Source organism: Nicotiana sylvestris, chromosome 7 (genome assembly GCF_000393655.2).
Source record: "Nicotiana sylvestris chromosome 7, ASM39365v2, whole genome shotgun sequence".
In the NCBI taxonomy this organism is placed as follows: Eukaryota; Viridiplantae; Streptophyta; class Magnoliopsida; order Solanales; family Solanaceae; genus Nicotiana; species Nicotiana sylvestris.
Window position 1 is genome coordinate 86,410,615 of NC_091063.1, and position 19,619 is coordinate 86,430,233.

Here is a 19,619-nt window from a genome sequence, read left to right on the forward strand (position 1 = left end):
AGTTCACTGTAAAATGTTATGACCTACAATTAGATTCAAATAAACCTCGATTTGAAAATGTGAAATACAGCTCGGAGATAGGTTGGTTTTTTCCAAGTGATAGAAGTAGCGTAAGTTGCATGACTTCTGAATCAGATGCATATTCAAACCATGATACATGTTAAATTAACTGCAGATATATATTATATATTTTGTTTCCCCCTAATCAATTCAAAAAAAAAATTATAAGAGAAAAGGACAGAATCGAGAACAGAAATGTATTCAATTTCTCATTGTGAATAGCTAGTTTAAAAATGGCAGTATTACACAGGGATAGTTGAGTGTTTCAACAGAATGATGTAGAGGACATTTGAGAAACAACTCAACAAAACTATCCACTAGGCGCTAAAGTTTGTTGCTTGCCTTTTTTCACATTAAATCCTATTATCATTTCATGTATTTCTGCAGGAACTTCCTATGAAAGTCATTCCGAATGGTGTCATTTATAAAGCGCTTGGCCGCCTTCAGTTCCCCGCGAGCCTGATTCTTGAAGACCACATCATCATCCCACCTAAAGAGAATAAATTAAAGCCAAATGTGGTAAATTTTACACTAAAGTAAAGCTAAAAAATCTTAAATAAGACATATCTTAAGGGGTCAACCTTCTCTTCACACTGAAAGATGTTGGCTGGTTTAATAGAGGGTTTCCCTTCAACAGTTCTGCTTCCTTTGCTTTAAGCTCCTCCTCTTGCTCTTGCCGTTCCTGCCAAAAAGACAGAACTTAGAGTTTATAGCAATGTTATTTAAATCTCTGAATGGAAATTTTACACAGTTCCTGAAGCTATTCCCACAGAGAATGAATACCACCAATTTAATATTAAACTACAGAGAAATATAGTTCAAGAAACAAAAAATAAATAAATAAATAAAATTGAAGAACCAACATATTAATTGATAAAGAAACTATTGAGCATTTAGTTATACTTACTTTCCGAAGTTTCTCCTCAGCTTTTTCCTTCTTTATCTGTTCAAGCTCTGCCAGGAGAGCCTCTGTATCATCATCGTCATCATCATCCTCACTAATCAGTGTAAACAACTTTTAAGTTTTTGAAGTAACAAAATAATACAATTGTTAAGCAAAGCTACAGTAAGGGGGGAACCACATCAAGGGCGGACTGGTAGTATTCAACTGATACATGGCTACATGCATTCTATAACAACTTTTTGATCGTACAACAAAAACTGCATACCCACCACTGCCTTTGCAAAATATTATCCCTAATATATCAATGGAAAATTATCAGGCATACCCATGTTGGTACAAATAGGGAACGAGGTACAAACCTCTCATCATCACTTTTGACGTCAGCATCATCAGCGTCAGCACTGCGTGGAACAATGCGATCTTCAATCTCTCTTTTGCCCCCTGCAGCATAATGTCATATAATAATGGATACTCAGTGTCAAATTTGAAATCCTAGACCAGTCTAATGAACAAACAGCACTCACCTTCTAAAAGGAGTTGACCACCCTTTCTCCGGTCTCTGTCCTCTACAACAAAATAGAGTACAAGTTTAAGAGTTGAACAAAATCAGATTGGAATTAGCATGCGTCAGTATGTGTTTTTTTTACCGGGTAAAGTTAGCATGCGTCAATATATGTGTTTGTATCTGTTTCTGTATGTGTGCTTGTGTGTCTGTGTGCAAGACATAGAGAGTGTCCACATTTCACATACCATAGCCTTTATCTTTTGAAGAAAAGTGTCTCCGCTCACGGTCTTCTAACTCTTCCCGGAGGTTTCTCCTCTGCAACTCATCCTGAGTGTCCTGTCCATCCTTTCTGTGTCATGCATGACAATGGAAACACAATTTAATTTGGAATGATGATACATTTTAGAGGACTACCAATTTAAGTTACTAAGGCACAATCATTAATGGGATAGAGAAATGCCCTGTTTCTGCCATGCAAATAACGGTATCGAGTTTAATTTAGACTCGTGATACAAATCAGAAGACAACCAACTAATATTGCCTTAATGAGAAACTCAATTGAGTTAAAAATACAGTCTCAATTTCATATACCATGAAGTATGACTACTGGAAGTTCATCAAACAGTTTGACACAAAGTACAGCGCATAATTCAGCCTGTTTCTCACGCAAATATATTGTTTCAGCCCTCAGAAAACTTTAGATCAAAATTGTTTCTACTTCAAAGTCACACAAATAAAACTCACTACAACACCAATTAATGATCTAATTTTTATGTGAGAAATCCTGGAGAGCCAGCTGGCGCACGGTTAAAAATTCAACTGATAACGGGCCCCCTTTTACCCTACTCACTTAAATACCAAACTTTTGTTTGTGGCAGGATTCGAACTCGTGATGTACATGGGCACCTTTTACCCTTCTCCACTTGAATACCAAGCTTTTGTTCGCGGCAGGGTTCAAACTTGTGATGTGCACCTAATCCACACATCATGAGCTACGTTTGTAAGGTTGAACCAAAGCCCTCCGGCACCTATTAATGATCCAATTCATACCATGAACTGCAGTACCTAGATAACAAGGACATAAGATATCATAAACTACGCATCCTTTTCTAATTCTAGCATTCATGTAGTACAAAGATCCTTGTCATATTATGGTTTTGCTAAATTCATCCTTGACACATAAATTTTCAACAACTCGAATGCAGAAAGACCTATCAATTTGCCCATACAGGGTAGAAATAAGAATACATATTTTATTTGTATCATAAACGTGATCTGTTTCTTGCAAATATTGACTTCACAAGGACTTCCCAGTTACTTTTATGTGGAAACCATGTCTATTTGGAAGCTGCAACTAAAGGAGAGAATATATATATATATATATATATCAATGGAGTTGCCAACCATTGCAGAATCTAAAAGAGTGCACATTATCATTATCAGCTACAATTATTATTGAGACCAAGAAATCCCTCAGCCTTTGAAACTCAGGGATAATGGGCCCACCCCACCCCTCTACCTTCTCCAGGCTTAGTTCGCATGACGCAGGACTAGAACCTGTGACCTAATTCACACGTCCCTCAACAATTATATTCAATGTAACCTTCCAATTGCACTTAGTTGCGTGTTAGCATACGCCACTTCACATCAGAAATCTACACACACAATAACCAAAAAGCTCACTACTGAGCTAGGTAACTTGTGCAAGCCACAAAAAATTCCATCTTTTGCATTTTCGGAAGTCATCAATACCCCTTACCACAATAAAAGGAAATAGAAGATCCTCATCCAATTCAATTTAGGATCGTCACAGTAAAATAGTTTTTGTACAGGGCCACAACCTCCAACAAAGTTCATCCACCAGTGTAGGATAAATCAAAGTCATGCAACTTTTGCTTCTAAATTACACTCTAGTTATGTCTCTGTGTTGCTTCTAACTAATGCTGTATTTTGTCCCGGGCCCGGGCCTTAGTGGGCCTAACGGGCCGGGCCTCGCGGTCCCGGGCTCTGGCGGTCCCGGTCTTCGTGGGCCTAATGGGTGGAACCGGCCCGTGACGGGCCTAAGCCCACATGGTCCTGTGCTTAACGGGCCGGGCTCGTGGGCTTCGCGGGCCTAGCGTTTTTTTTTTTTTAAGACAATTTCTTGTAGTATCATGGCTATATTAAAAATATATATGTAGTATATATGTATATCTAATTATTAAAGTGCTTGACGAAAAAGAAAATAACAAAACAATAGTAAAACACTAAATTGTCATGCATAAATATCACTTCTTGAAGTATATTATATTGTATCTTATGTATATATATTCTCTTATATATTTTCTTTTAGTATATGTATTGTATCTTATGTATATATATTCGCATAATAATATATTTTCTTGTAGTATATATATTGTATCTTATGTATATATGTTCGCATAATATATTTTCTTGTAGTATATATATTGTATATTATGTATATATTGTAGCATAATATATTTTCTTGTAGTATATTATATTGTATCTTATGTATATATATTCTCTTATATATTTTCTTATTCCAAACAAGTGTTCGTTTTCTAGGTCATAATATTTGCCAGGGAAAAATTACCCCAATACAAAGATCTATTGATTTTGCCTCAAAATTTCCTGATGTTATCACTGACAGGACTCAATTACAAAGATTTTTGGGAAGTCTAAATTATATTTCCCATTTATCACCAGGATCTAGGTAGGCGGGCGGTAGTCCGCACGGCCATCCAGATCTAGCTGCTTTAGTACACTTTAAAGGTTGGCGGTAGTCCGCACGACCAATAAGGATTCGAAATATACGGAAATTCTATTATAGTTTAATGACTGTATGGAAGGATCTATATCCTTTTACCCAAGCAAGGGGCCTGTCTAAGCCCGATACATACTCTTACTGAGCCCATGTGTCTAGCAGTTCTAACTGTGAAAGAGGTAGCCCTTTCGACAACTTCAGCGGGCTTTAATGTCACAGCTGGCTAGACGTAGCCACTAAGGCAAAGCCAATAAGAGTAGTACCAGAACCGACTGTACCACCATCTTGGAACCAAATCAAGAAACTATATTACAATTTCTTTATATTTTGAAAGAGTCTGGATTCTTCATGGTTAATATGCAAGAGAAATTAGTGCTTCAACATAGATATGAATCCGTTTAGCCGGACATAGTCACGGCTAGGGAGAGATACTAAAAATACTTAAAAGAAGAATAAATATGTACCTTGTAGGCCGAGAAGCAAGGCCCTGAAGATGAACTTCAAAACTTTTATTAATTCTTGAACTCGATTTACAAACTAAGCTATGAACTAAGTGTTTACAAAGGGGGTTGGTTGAGAGAGAGAGAGAGGAGAGAGAAAGTCGAGAGAGAGGGGGGTTCCGGCCTTCTTCTTCTTCAAATGAAGAAGCATTCTTAAATAACAAAAAAAAAAAGAATCTTGAATAGTAAAATGGGTCCCACATCTGGGTCCCTACACAGTGTTTTTACTGTAGATAAACAGTGTTTCTACTGTTGATGAACAGTGTATCTACTGTTTAAGTGGGTCCTGGCGGCTGATAAGCTGTCAAGTCTTCTTTTTGTCCATATTTTGCATCTGTTGGAGGAATTCTTCCACCTTGTCAATTTCTCTGTCAGATAATATCATTTCTGGCTGTATAGGTTGAGTATCTTCTACGAGGTCATCACCACTCGTCTCACTTCTCATTGAAGTGTCTGATTTTTCACACTGATCTAGTGATTGGAGCAGATTTCTTTTCAATCCTTCTAAGTATTGATTTATCAAATCCATTTTATCTCCATCTTGGATTGATATTCTCCGAGCAATATGTTTAACAGTGCTTTCTTCTACTATCCTTTTTTGAGGGGCTGTCACATATAAATGAATTTGTGTTTTTATAGAATCTAATAATTCTTGGCCGTATAACGTCTTTGTTTTGGGATCAGTTTTCATCAATTTGTCCCAAAAATTGTTGTAGAATACCCTATATAAACAAGGGATTTGTTCTTCCGTATAACCCATTTCCGGGGTCCATTTATGGATCCAGGGGATAGAAAATTCAATAAAGAAGTAAATCTGATCAATTTTTTCTAGATAGCAGATATGATCTGCGTGATATAAATCTGTTAAGAACGGAGAGGCTTTTGTCCATTCTTTGTATAATTTTAGGAATGGTTCAGGCAAAATTTTTGTAGTAGGACCGTGGTATGACCACCAGTTTAAAAACCAGTTAGGGATAGGTCCTGTAAATACCTTGGCGCATACCTTGATAAACCAAGTATGCTTATGTCTTTCATTGTTATAATAAAGCACTCTATCAAATGCTTGAATATAATCCCAATAAGTGAAATTCATTGGTGATTTATTAAGGCTTATCTGCCTTTCTTTCATTGTGGAAATACCCCATTCTTCAACAGATATAATCTGTTTGATAATGACTTTTGAAAAGTTATAAACATTTTCATTTGTGTTATAACCTGAAAAGTGCTGGAATTCTGCACTACCTGTACTGATCAGGATAGTTTCATAATAGGTGCGGGTTTTATATGATTCACCCGGATAGTATAATCCATTAATCAGATATCTCTGAAATATTTTCCACGGTTCTTCTTTTCTCTGAATCTCAGAGTTTTCAAGGAGAAATATCATTTCTCTTTTTGGTAACTTTTCATATGACTTGATATCGTCATTGTCTTCCTCTTTAGCAATTGAAGCAAAAGTATCACTTTGCTTTTTGGATGCTAAATAAGCCTGCAGATGTCCGTATAACGGACTGTCTTCTGGAATATCTTCCAGATGTATAGAATGTCCTGAGGATTCTCCTGTATGCGGCACTTTTGAGTTTATCAAACTCTTTTTTCCTCTTTGTATTACTGGAGAGGTTGATGAGGATCCGTATGACGATCCCTGAGAATAAGTCCTACTAGGGGAAGATCTTCCCCTACCTCTGCCCCGGGTGACCCATGAAGGGTCCATTCTGCGGAAATTGCAAATCATTATTAATTAAAAAGGATAGCATAATTCTAGTGCTGATATCATCTTGACCGAAGGGACACACATTTTCAATTAACTGAAGAATATCAATAACTTCTTGAAAATTATAGTGTTCTTCTTCCCTTGTTTGAATAATGTCAGCCATAATAATATCAAGTATAACTTCTTGTAAGTCTCTATTTAATTTAATCACTTTAAGAATAGTGATCAGTACCTTATCATCCAAAAACATGGTATAATAATTCATAATCTATTCTAAATATTCCCGGGATAGAAAATCCGGAAGGGAATTATCAATTCCTTTTTTGTATTGTATTTCAAAATCGAAAGGTGCTAGCTGAGCCTGCCATCTAGCAAATATTAATTTTGAAGCATCGTGCTTAAAATCTTTGTCAAACATGTATTTAACCGATTGAGCATCAGTTTTTATCAAAAACTTTTGGTTGTATAAGTCGTCTTGAAATTTTAATACACACTTAACAATTGTTAACATTTCATGCGCCACAGTAGCGTATTTCTTTTGAGCTTCGGTCCATTTACCAGAGTGAAATCTTATTAAGTATTCACTCTTATTATTGGGATTTACTTGTTTCAAAATCCCTCCATATCCAACATTAGACGCATCTGTCTCGATAATCTTTTGCCAAGTAGGATTGGCAAGGGTTAAACATGGTAAAGATTTAACACGCCCTTTAATATTTTTGACTAACTCAGTATGTTGGTTAGTCCAAGGGTGTTTATGATCTTTCTTTAGCCGATCGTATAGAGGGGCTAGATCTCGTGACAAACTTTTATAAAAAGGGGAAATATAATTTAGACTTCCCAAAAATCTTTGTAATTGAGTCCTGTCAGTGATAACATCAGGAAATTTTGAGGCAAAATCAATAGATCTTTGTATTGGGGTAATTTTTCCCTGGCAAATATTATGACCTAGAAAACGAACACTTGTTTGGAATAGACTCATCTTGGGCTTAGAGATTACTAAACCGTTTTGTATAACAATTTTCTTGAAAATATCAAGATGCTTAATATGCATCTCCAGAGTTTTAGAAAATACCAATATGTCGTCAATATAAACGATGATAAAATCCAAATATGGGTTAAAAATATCATTCATAATTTTTTGAAATTCAGAAGGGGCATTTTTCAAACCAAATGGCATAACATTCCATTCATATTGCCCAAATGGAACATTAAAAGCAGTCCTATAAGTATGCTCTTTAAATATTTGAATTTGCCAATAACCAGATTTTAAATCAAATTTTGAAAATATATTGGCGTCATATAATCTGGATAGCAAGTCCCTTTTATTAGGGATAGGATACCTAATCCATTTCAGATGTTTATTTAATGGTTTATAATTTATGACTAAGCGAGGAATACCTCGTTCCTTCTCTGCCGCATTATTAACATAAAAGGCAGAACATGACCAAGGAGATTTTGAGGGTTTTATCAAACCCTTTTGTAACAAACTATCAATCTCGTTTTTGCAGAATTCAACTAGCTCAGCATTCATCTGGCAAGGTCGAGATTTAGTAGGAATATCATCCTCAGAGAAGGTTTCTTCGTATGGAAGAGTTACAATATGCCTTTTCCTGTTCCAAAAGGCACTAGGGTGATCGGCGCAAACATCAACGGCCATTTTTTCAGCAATTAATTTAATCTTCTGCTGAACTTTTGCAGATTGTATAGTATCAAATATATTCATACTAAGAATTTCTAATTGTAGTGAATCAACATGCCTTTGTTTCATATTAATCAAGGCATTAATATCTCTAGTTACGGGATCTGTAACAAAGGAATAGCTTATCCTTTTATCTTGATAAGTAGCAGAAAAACCATGTTTATCTATATTATTAAACGGATAAATAGCATTAATAAAAGGTGTTCCAAGTATGATTGGAGGGTATAACTGGTTTTTTACCAAAAAGAAGAAATGTGGAATACAGACTTTATTCTGGCAAATATGAGTATTAGGCAATTTGTACTCTATATCTAAAGCATGACCAGAAGCGGATTTCACCAAATGAGTAGTCTTTTGAAAATATCTAGTAGGAATCAATCCTTCCTGAATGCAGCTTACATCTGCACCACTATCAATCATAGCTATATCAGTTATAGAAAAATTATTATCAATTAAAATAGTACATTTAATATACCATTTGTGTGCAGTAACAATTTGCATCATACCTAAAAATAAATCAGATTTTTCATCAGAAATTTCTTTTCCTTTATCATTAGAAAAATCAGAAAATCCTTTAGTCGAAGATTCAGGTAGAGAATTATTTTTCTCAATTTGAGTAATCCGGTGATCGCAAATCATTTGATTTTGCTTAAGAGACTTAATATCTCTTTTCAAATTTTCGATTTCTTCTTTTAAATCATCAAAAGAAGTATCTCGACTAGGAGTACTGGACTTTTGAAGTCTTCTATTTATTTCAGATAAAGAATATGGTGCAAAGTGTTCAAATTCGTTTTTGTATTTTTCAACAGTTTTTGAACTACTAGAACTTGAACTTGCAGCTAAAGTAATAATTTTTTCACGAAGTTTTTCATCAGTAACTTCTTTTAAAAGTTCTATTACATTGTCAGATGTAATAGTTTTTATATTAAGATCATCAAATTGTGATTTCAATTTATAAAATTCGTCACTATCACAAGCACAAATATCACCTTTGCAAGCAGTGCAAGCAGTATCAACATTTTTATTATTATCAGAAAAATCAATTAACTCAACTTCAGCTTCAGATTCAGTCTCTGAGTAATAGTCAGATTCTGATCCCGAAGTGTATAACAAGCCATAAACCTTATCGTGTAACTCATCATCGAGTTCTAAGGTTTTTAGCTTTTGAAGCTTGCAGTTTGGAGAAATATGACCAAACTTTCCACACTTATAACACTTAATATCAGCGAGATCACGTTTGGATCTATTCTTCGCAAATCGAGTAGATTTCCTGTTCGCTTTTCTAGTATCACGTTCTTCCTTAGGCCTATATCTAGACCTCTTTTTCTTATACGGGCTATCCGGGTTAGGGTACCTATGATATTTGGTTTTCTTCTTCCTATTTTGAGTGGAAGTTCCGGGTAAACCAAACTGGGTACAAAAGTCACCTACTTGGGACCTTTCTTTAAGCTTATCTATCTTAAGCTGTCTAGAAAGTCTTAGCTCATTACATAATTTAAGACCTTCTTCTGTACAAACACCTATAAGCTTACCATAGGTATAATTATTATACAGAATCTCTCCGCAACTACCCTTTAACACATTCCTTACTCTTTCAGCAAATAAGGAAGGGAGGCCGTCTATAAACTTGGCTTTCCAGTGCTCATATCTATTCTCGGGTAGTTCCATAACTCTACTCATAAAAGTATCTTTATACCATCTAAACTCACTAAGGGTCTTACATCTAAGTCCATTAAGTAAAGTTCGGACGGTCTGATGGTTTGAGGTAAATCTACCGTTGAAATGCTCTAAAATTGTAAGGATAAGAGTATAAACTGCATCTTCTCTACCCACTACTAGAGCCATACCTATGTTATCAACACCTTCGTCGGTTGCCGTAGCATTTATAACGAACGCCTTTTCCTCTACAGATAAATGATTACAGTCCGTCCAGCTCGCAATCGTGCGGCTTCTTTACACACTATTGCTAGCGATAAGCCTGATTCCAAAGATAAGAGGGTTGAAAGGGTTAAGATTAACCCTCAAACAAATATTGTTCAAGATAATGACAATATTTCAGATAAGGATATTCCTTCTCTATCTGAGATGGATTTCGACCCCAATAATATTTAATGATTCCACACCAAATTGATTTTAGCCCAGGTTCTCGGGCCCGTATTTATATTCAAAAAGAATTTTTTAGTGAAAAATGGAACCAGTTTAAAACATGGTTTTTTGATACTTATAGTAAAGAGGATTTGAGTAATATATCTCAAGAATTTTATGAAACTTGTGCCTTACATAATCAAATTATGTATTTTGTTCCTTGGTTTATAACAACTTATTTACCTCTTTATATAAAGGTATTAGAAAGATCTTATAAAGACGGGAGTGGTAATATTACTAAAGCAATTTATCCGCCTCAGGCTCCCTTTATTTTACCTAATAATACTGGTATTACTTTCACTGCCTTTCAAAAATTTATTGATGATAATGTGGCAGCTATTAGTATTGCAGAAATTAATAAATTGATTTCTCAAAACAATTATTTGGGTTTATATGTTAAAATTTTAGGAGAACATATTGGTTCTCTTGATAAAAAACTTGATGATTTGACTATTTTAATAAAAAAAATGGGTACTAAGAAAGGACCAACTGATATTGCCTCCACTTCAGGAAGTAAAACAGTTGATCAAAACATTCTTACCCATATTCAAAGACCTCCTGAGATTCAGGATTTTAAATTTAAATCTCTTGATGACTTAGCTCAGCTTTTAGATAAAAAGCTTTCTGGTTTAAATATTAGACCTATTGATTTATCAAAAAATTTTGCTGATAAAATGGAGACCGTTTCTGATTATAAAACTGAGACTTGGTCAGAGTTTAATAAACTCAAAGGGATTGTTAAACAAAATCATAGGTATGCTGATAAACCGAGAATGCAGACCTATTATTATCCTCGTCCTACTCCTCAAGATGTGTTGATTGAGGAACGAGATTGGAATCAGACTAATACGTCTTATAACGGTTCCGAAATTTATGAATGGAATCTTGATGGTCTAACTGATAGACAATTAACCATTCTCGTACACAGAATGCTCATGTATTCGACTATCTGTAAAAGTGTTAAAAATACAGATAGAACTATTTGCAAAATGATTATTGCAGGTTTTACTGGCCAACTTCGTGGCTGGTGGGATAATCATTTATCTGTAGAGGAAAAGGCGTTCGTTATAAATGCTACGGCAACCGACGAAGGTGTTGATAACATAGGTATGGCTCTAGTAGTGGGTAGAGAAGATGCAGTTTATACTCTTATCCTTACAATTTTAGAGCATTTCAACGGTAGATTTACCTCAAACCATCAGACCGTCCGAACTTTACTTAATGGACTTAGATGTAAGACCCTTAGTGAGTTTAGATGGTATAAAGATACTTTTATGAGTAGAGTTATGGAACTACCCGAGAATAGATATGAGCACTGGAAAGCCAAGTTTATAGACGGCCTCCCTTCCTTATTTGCTGAAAGAGTAAGGAATGTGTTAAAGGGTAGTTGCGGAGAGATTCTGTATAATAATTATACCTATGGTAAGCTTATAGGTGTTTGTACAGAAGAAGGTCTTAAATTATGTAATGAGCTAAGACTTTCTAGACAGCTTAAGATAGATAAGCTTAAAGAAAGGTCCCAAGTAGGTGACTTTTGTACCCAGTTTGGTTTACCCGGAACTTCCACTCAAAATAGGAAGAAGAAAACCAAATATCATAGGTACCCTAACCCGGATAGCCCGTATAAGAAAAAGAGGTCTAGATATAGGCCTAAGGAAGAACGTGATACTAGAAAAGCGAACAGGAAATCTACTCGATTTGCGAAGAATAGATCCAAACGTGATCTCGCTGATATTAAGTGTTATAAGTGTGGAAAGTTTGGTCATATTTCTCCAAACTGCAAGCTTCAAAAGCTAAAAACCTTAGAACTCGATGATGAGTTACACGATAATTGTATCTTATGTATATATATTCGCATAATATATTGTCTTGTAGTATATATATTGTATATTATGTATATATTTTCGCATAATATATTTTCTTGTAGTATATTATATTGTATCTTATGTATATATATTCTCTTATATATTTTCTTGTAGTATATATATTGTATATTATGTATATATTGTAGCTTATAAATAATTCTAAGTATAGACAAAGAAATATTGCGAAAAGAAGCTCATGGGTAGAAGCAATAAATTTTATTACCAAAAAATGACATATCTTTCTTAGTCATCCTTCCCCCAATGGAATGAGCACAACAAGGTACTAATACCACCATTAGAAGGAAAAAAACTAAGGAAGATGTGCCAAAATACAAGTTACATATTATTCTATGTATTATCTCTAACAAATCTCATAAATCCTTCAAGGTTCGGAGGAGGTTGCGTTGGTGGTGGTGGAAAAGAAGCTTGTTCATCACCACTTCCGGGCGAAGCCGAATCCTCCGTAAGTTCCGCTATCATTTCTTCATAAGCTTCATCTATCGCCGGTTGTGCTTCTGCAATTCCAAAGTTTCTTCTTTCCGAGCGGATCCAATCTCTAAACAATACTGATTTTTCCAAGCTATCCCTCATAGACGCTCTATGATCACCTATTTGCAGTCTTGCTTGACTGAAAGCGCTCTCTGATGCAACAGTTGAAAGATCTAAAGCCTTATAAATATTTGAATACCAAAAATGAGGACCTCCCAATTTCATTGTAGGATTTAGCATTGCAGCAAGACCATAAATAGGAGGGATAGGAAAAAAATATTTTTTAAACTTTTGTTTCATTTCATTTATAGCAAGTTCATAAATATCCCCACCCTCACTAAATTCAACAAACAAATCAGATAGTGCTGCAATATAAACTAAACAGTTTGAAATAGTAGGATAATATTGCCCAGAAAATGCATTTGTTGCAATTTGAAAATGTTCTAAAAAATCTAAAAGAATTTTAACATTAGTCCAATCTTGAGTGGTAAGCATTTCATCATCATCTTCACCACCTACCCGAGAATTAAACGTTGCATTAATTGGGTTTCTATATTCATATGCTACTACTAAACTTTCGTACATACAATTCCATCTAGTCGGGCAAGGTTTAGGAACCTTTCTTTCTCTAAGGCCATATTCATCACATTTTTTAAAATACTCTCTAAGTCTACTTCTACGGTTTGAATAAAAAAGCCAATTAAGAGCCATTCTAACCTTTTCAATTTCTATGTTTAATATTCGCATACCATCACCGACAATTAAATGATAAATATGACAAATACATCTAACATGGAAAATATTAGTAAATGCAGGATTTAGTGTTGTTGTAAGCATGCCTATAGCACTGGTGTTACTAGAAGCATTATCCATTGAAATTGCCATTATTTTATCGCTAAAGCAAAAATATCTACAAATATCTGCAACAGTGTTAGCTATAAACTTACCTGTGTGACGCGAATTAATTATTCTATATGCAATTATGCGTTTTTGCATTATCCATTCCTCATCTATCCAATGACTTGTAACAGTTAGGTAATCACAATCATTACCACTTCTACCAATATCAGTAGTAATAGAAATCCGATTAGGTATATGAGTAAATAAATAACGCAAATATTGTTCATATTCATGTTTGAATTTATAAATATCACTCTTAACTGTTGCGCGAGGCCAACCTTTATAAGTAGGATTAAACACTCTTCTAATATAATGAACCCAATTAGGATTAGAAGCAAAAGTATAAGGTAAGCACATAACAGTAATCATCTTTGCTAATTCTTCACGATCTCTATTTGGATCGTAATATAAAATACCTCCAGTGACAGTGTTAATTCCTGGTTGAACTAGATTTGAACCTGTACTAGGGTTAACCGCAGAATCTACACTTGTCCCCTCTAGATGCGCTTTCATTTGAAAAAATCTAGCCTTATCTCTAGGGTGTGTTTTTATGTGCCTAGTCAAACTACCTGTGCCGCTACGGTCTCCTACATATTTATGCGACATTAATTTCCCACAAGTTTTACACTTAGCCTTATTTTTTTCTCTTACTTGAGTAAAAAAATTCCAAACTAATGATGTTTCTAAGCGTTTAGCAGGTTCTCTATTAAAAGTAGGAGTTTCTACAGGTGGGTCGACCGGTGCATCACTTGGGTTATTAAGAGGACTAGTAGGTGTATCATCTAAATCCGGTGCTTGAGTTTCATCATCATCCTCATTTTCCTCATTATTTTCTAAGATGGTTTCATTAGGATAAAGAGCATTCATAATTTCATCATCTAATCTATCACCTGGTGCAACATTATGATAAAATTCACTATCGGTAAATTGAAAACAAGGGTGATCACTATCAAGAATTACGGAAGGAGGAGGACGTCTAGGTTGGCGACTACTTTCAACTTGCTTATCTTTTCTAGGTCGGGGAGCCGGGGGAAGGGTAGTTGGTTGGCCACTACTTTCACCGGTTTTATCTTTTCCTTTACCAAATATTTTTTTCAAAGTAAATGCCATATTAATTATAATTATGCAAACTAAACCACACAAAAATATATTCTAAAAACGTAAGAGTTGAAACGAGTTTACCGGATTGCCGAACAACTTCTTGAAAATTGAAAATCGTTGAACACTTGAAAACTTCAATTCAACAACTTCACAATTTTTCACGAAATTTCAACAATAAATTAAGTAATTGTAGTAGAGAGATTGAGAGATATTGAGAGATATTGATGAATTGGTGAATAAAAATGAAAGAATGAGGGGGTATTTATAGTTGAGAAATGGGGAAAAGTGTAATTATATAAAGTTTGGGGTTAAAATAAAGTTTGGGGGCCAAATGGCCATTTTTTTAACTTAAAAAACGGTCATATTTTCAGCCCAAACGGCTAGATTTTAAATATGGCCGTTGGAGATTTTTTTTTTTTTTTTTGAAAAATAGCCGTTGGGCCCGCCATGCCCGCCTGCCGGTCCCGGGCTAAACGGTCCCGGGCTCGTGGGCTCAACCATGGAGACCAGCCCGTGACGGGCTCAGGAGGCCCACCAAGACCGGCCCACCCAGGACCGGCCCACCAGGCCCGTTAGGACCGCGGGCCCGGTCCGGTCCGGTTCAGGCCCGGCCCACCGAGCAGCATTACTTCTAACACAAGAATATCTCTAGTCATGCAAATTTTTTGCTAGAACAACTAGAAACTAAGAAGATAAAATATACCAGTCTTTTGCTAGAACAACTAGAAACTAAGAAGATAAAATATACCAGTCTTAACAAATAAGTATTAGCCTACTGAAAAGACTCTCCTTTTTCGGGGGGGGGGGGGGGGGGTCACTTTAAGAACTATGTCAAAGTAACCTCGAAATTATAGAATCATCACCATCAGCACCTCCCTTCGATTTAACCAGCCGGATTACGACATTCTTCTGTTCTTTTACCCCATATAAAAGATAAAAGAAGTGCCATAAAAGTTTAAAAACAAGTAAATAAACAAAAGAAGAGAATCGGACAAGAATAAAAACCTGGGCTTTAAAGTAGTGTGAGATGCAATGTCTCTGGAAGAATATTTCTGAGATGGACCAAAAATTCGAGTTCCACCTTGTTCATTGCCACCTTTAGCTGGCGCCCATGTAGGCCTAGCTGCTGTTGTCATAATTCAAAATTCTCCTCCACCAAATCTATCAATAAAAATAACTTCTTTACTCAGTATAAACAACACAAGGCAAGAAATTAAATGCAAGACAAACTAGGGCAAAACAAACATTAAGATAATTCAATGCAGTGGAACCCTTGAAAACATATTGATTTGTCGCAGTGTATGATGGATGAGCCCTAAAATTGGAATTAGAAAATCGGATTTTTCGATTACCTAACGAGTGACGAGAATCAATGGCAGAATCAGAGAGACGGTTGAGCTGGGAACTTCGGATTCGGTTCGACCCGATTCGCACCGGAGGAAGAAAGGAAGAAGACACTGTAGAATACAAAAAAACAAGGGGAGTATATTGTATTTTATTTGACCAATTATTTTACTCCTTTGTTTTATTCCCTTTGTTTGCCATAGTCGGTTGGCACCACGCACGGCCGACGCGCTTGGGCCCAATAATAGGCGCCGTCATTAACATTTTAAGTCCAAAAAATCACTATATTATATTAATGATTTCTTTTAATTTCTTTTTCTCGTTTCATAAAAAAATTAATTTTTTTTAAAGGGAAATAAAGCAACAAAAGAAAATTAGCTAGAAATCAATAGAAACAGTAAAATCCCAACAATATTTCCGCAACGAAAAATAAATTTGATTATATGAAATACTTATTATGTATACGTAAAGTTGACAACTATCCTATTTTTATCAAAGAATCATTTCACATGTACGAAACAGCATGAGCGGATCTAGCCGGTCATCTACGGGTTCCCGTGAACCCAATAGTTTTTGTCCAAACAGTGTAAATGTATTCTAAAAATTCATTAAATATCTATAAATATTTAAATGTAAACCCAATTATTATTGAATTTACTCGAAGTCGTTGCGGGAACCTATAAACATTAAATTCTGGATTCGCATTTGGGAAAGAGCACCTATTATGTATAGTTATTATTGAAAGACCCTCTTGCCAATATACTCCCTATAATTTTGTTACTCCTAAAGTCTGCTAGTAAGGTTTTGACACAAGTAGAACAAATAAGGGAAATTACCAGCAATGTCCATTTATAAGTAGTTCATTATAAAAAATGGTCAATTGATAAAATATTACTAATATTAGCCAAATTAGCCAATTAGCTATTTGTAGCAAAAAATATCAAATTTTTTCTTTGTTTTGAGTGGGTGTTATTAGAATAGATTGGGCACAACTTAAGGAGCTTGAATCTCAGTTTTGGGAAGATTTGGTGAAGTTTTAAGGTGGTTTGAATTGAAAATTCGAAGTAAAGCCGAACATGAAAAAAAATGATTTGTGTATCACATATGTATCATATTTGTATCAATTGTGTATCACATGTATATCCATGTATACATGTGTGTGAGATACATGCGTGATACATGTTTGATACATGTGTCGCTGAAGACTTTTTTGAATTCGATTTAATTACGAATTTTGATACAAAACTAATCCAAATCACCTCCAATCGTCCTCAAATTTTGTATATTGACTTATCTATATATTTTCAATGAATTTCAACTATACCCATTGAAAAAGTTCCTTTTTTGTTTAGATTTTTGGAATATTGTATGTGAGCACGTGATTTTTGCCCTATATGAATTACTCCTACAAATTCAAAACAAAATAATTTCTTCCATTGTTTACAATTTCGTGGATTTTTGTGGCATTTTTTGTTATCGCTTGCATTGGTCTACGCATGTTTATTTTGTTTAATTCATAAAAAATACAAAAATATATTGCATTTGCATTTAGGATTTAATTTTACATTTTTAGATTAGTTAGTAAATTAGTTTGTTTTATAAAAATGGAAAAATCACAAAAAAACAACTCATTTTTGCATTTTAATTTAAGTTTCGAATGTTGGGATTTTTTCTTTTAGTTTGGTATTTAATTAGTTGTGGTAGTTATTATTTAGAGTTAATTAATTTGGTTTAGGATTTAATTTAGGTGTTATTTTTCAATTTTGGAAAAAGAAAAAGAATTTTTAGAAAGAAAAGAAAAAAGTTGAAGAAATCAGATTTTTTGGGCTAAGTCTTTTAAATTTCCCAAAGCCCAATTCAATTACCCCTTAAACCCGTTTAACCCAAGCCCAAAACCAATCTCTCATCCGGTCTGCCCCCACTCAAAACCAAACGACACTATTTCATTACATCTCCTCTTAACCGTTGGATCAACGAAATCCACCGGACCAGAACTAATCCCTCCCTCGTATATAACTGTCTGAACCCCTACCCCTCTCTCACTCGTCTCTCTCATCTCCCATTCTCAGAGACCAAAATCCCTAACCCTAATCCGCCGCCCTTTTTTCCATCGCATCCGCCCAGCGGCACCACCTCCAATCACCCTCATCTTAACACCCTGGAACCCCCTCACCTCCCTCTTCTCAAATCTCTGACTAGTTTCCCCCGAATCCCACCACAAACGCTCGAATGTCAAATCTAAATCCAAGATCTAAAAAATCCTAAAACCCACAAATCTACCCGAGTTCACCCCAAATGACCCTTCACCTATTTCCCGCCCCAAAACATGTTCTTGCTTCCCGTCAATTTAGCTCGTCAGTGGTGGAGCAGAAGTCTGAAATGCCCTAGGTCTTGCCTTGTGTTTTTTTCCTGGTCCAGCAGGGTTGAGTGACCCTAAACCGTCATTAACCGTTTGTCTTTTGTTAAGGACAATCGATTAACATCTGTCAAAGGTTCACTTTCTTCTTCAAAAGTTTTATTCGAGTGCATGCGGGTTCTTGCTGAGGCAGGTTTTAGATAATTTCTTTATGTCGATTACTTTCCGTTTGATCTTCTCTTTTGTTTGTTTGTTTGTTTTCCCGTTTATCTCTTCAGAAGTTTCGTTTCTTGTTTAATTGCATTACGTCTCTGGTTTTTAGGTTCATTAGTTAACTTGTCTGCTAAACCATTAATGACAATCAGCTTCATAGGGTTTGAGCATAATTTGTTTTCAATTCATGGGATTTTCTTCTGTCTGCTAGGTTTCATTTTTATGTTCGAGAATTAATTCTGGAACTGAAGCATTGAGATTAGCCAAGTATAGGTCATCATTTGCATTAATTCCTATTTCAAGAGCATTTTTTAGTCCATGTTTATATGTGAAGGATCTTAGGTTTAATTCAAACTAATCTTTCATGGTTTAATATGATTCAACAATTGTTTTGAATTTCATTGATTTTCAATCCAGCTGAAAGTGTCAGCTCGTTTGCTTACTGTTTATTGTGATTGTGAGCATTCAGAACTTAGGAGGGGGTAAGTGTATAACTAGGAAAACTTTAGGGGTAGTTTTGGGGATTGGGTTAACTTGAAGAATCTTTTAATAACTGATTGTGAAGCTTCCTAAATGGACAACTGCCCAAAATTACTAGGGAAAACAGGCTGCAAATTAAAAATATCTGAAGGAAATGGACAGCTGTCCAAAAATCAATTTTAAAAGATGCCCTGTGAGGGTATTTTGGGAAAATCTGATTGCCTTGCCTTGGAAGGCACACAACAGACCCCTATCCTTATAAATGGAGCCTTCTTTTCACTCAATACACAGTTTTTTGGGCTCCATAGAGAGACTAAAAAGATAAGAAGAAATACTAAATTTCAGAATCAATTAATTTCCTTCTGAAAATTCCGAGAAACTGCTGAAAATTGTTTGGACTGTTTTTGATTTCTTGGTTTTGGTTCTCTGAATCTTCTGTTAATCTAGAATTTCTGGAAAAAAAACTTCCAGATTGTGCATCTGGTTAGAGATGTGGCTTAAGCTTTGGTTTGGAGTTGGTTTTGGATTGCCTCTACGATTCCATTGATTTTTCCTGAGCTGATTTCACTGTTTTATT

The 19,619-nt window shown here is 35.2% G+C and overlaps 1 protein-coding gene across 1 annotated transcript; it reads right to left on the reverse strand.

The window, feature by feature from the left end:
* Positions 1 to 240: 240 nt before the first annotated feature.
* On the reverse strand, positions 241 to 16,158 carry LOC104230418 (uncharacterized). The gene is made up of 8 exons (XM_009783219.2): positions 16,002 to 16,158; positions 15,655 to 15,810; positions 1,715 to 1,818; positions 1,489 to 1,530; positions 1,324 to 1,405; positions 968 to 1,058; positions 642 to 742; positions 241 to 550 (listed from the first exon to the last, which is right to left on the reverse strand). The coding sequence occupies exons 2-8, from the start codon at positions 15,783 to 15,785 to the stop codon at positions 427 to 429; spliced, it is 675 nt and encodes a 224-aa protein (XP_009781521.1). The 5' UTR covers positions 15,786 to 15,810; positions 16,002 to 16,158; the 3' UTR covers positions 241 to 426.
* Positions 16,159 to 19,619: the final 3,461 nt, after the last annotated feature.

Coding starts and splice junctions, on each gene's coding strand:
- LOC104230418 (XM_009783219.2), bottom strand. CDS start 15,785: ATGACAACAGCAGCTAGGCCTACATGGGCGCCAGCTAAAGGTGGCAAT. Junction 743..967: donor CTGAGGAGAAACTTCGGAAA/GTAAGTATAACT, acceptor TCTTTTTGGCAG/GAACGGCAAGAGCAAGAGGA. Junction 551..641: donor TCTTTCAGTGTGAAGAGAAG/GTTGACCCCTTA, acceptor TATTCTCTTTAG/GTGGGATGATGATGTGGTCT.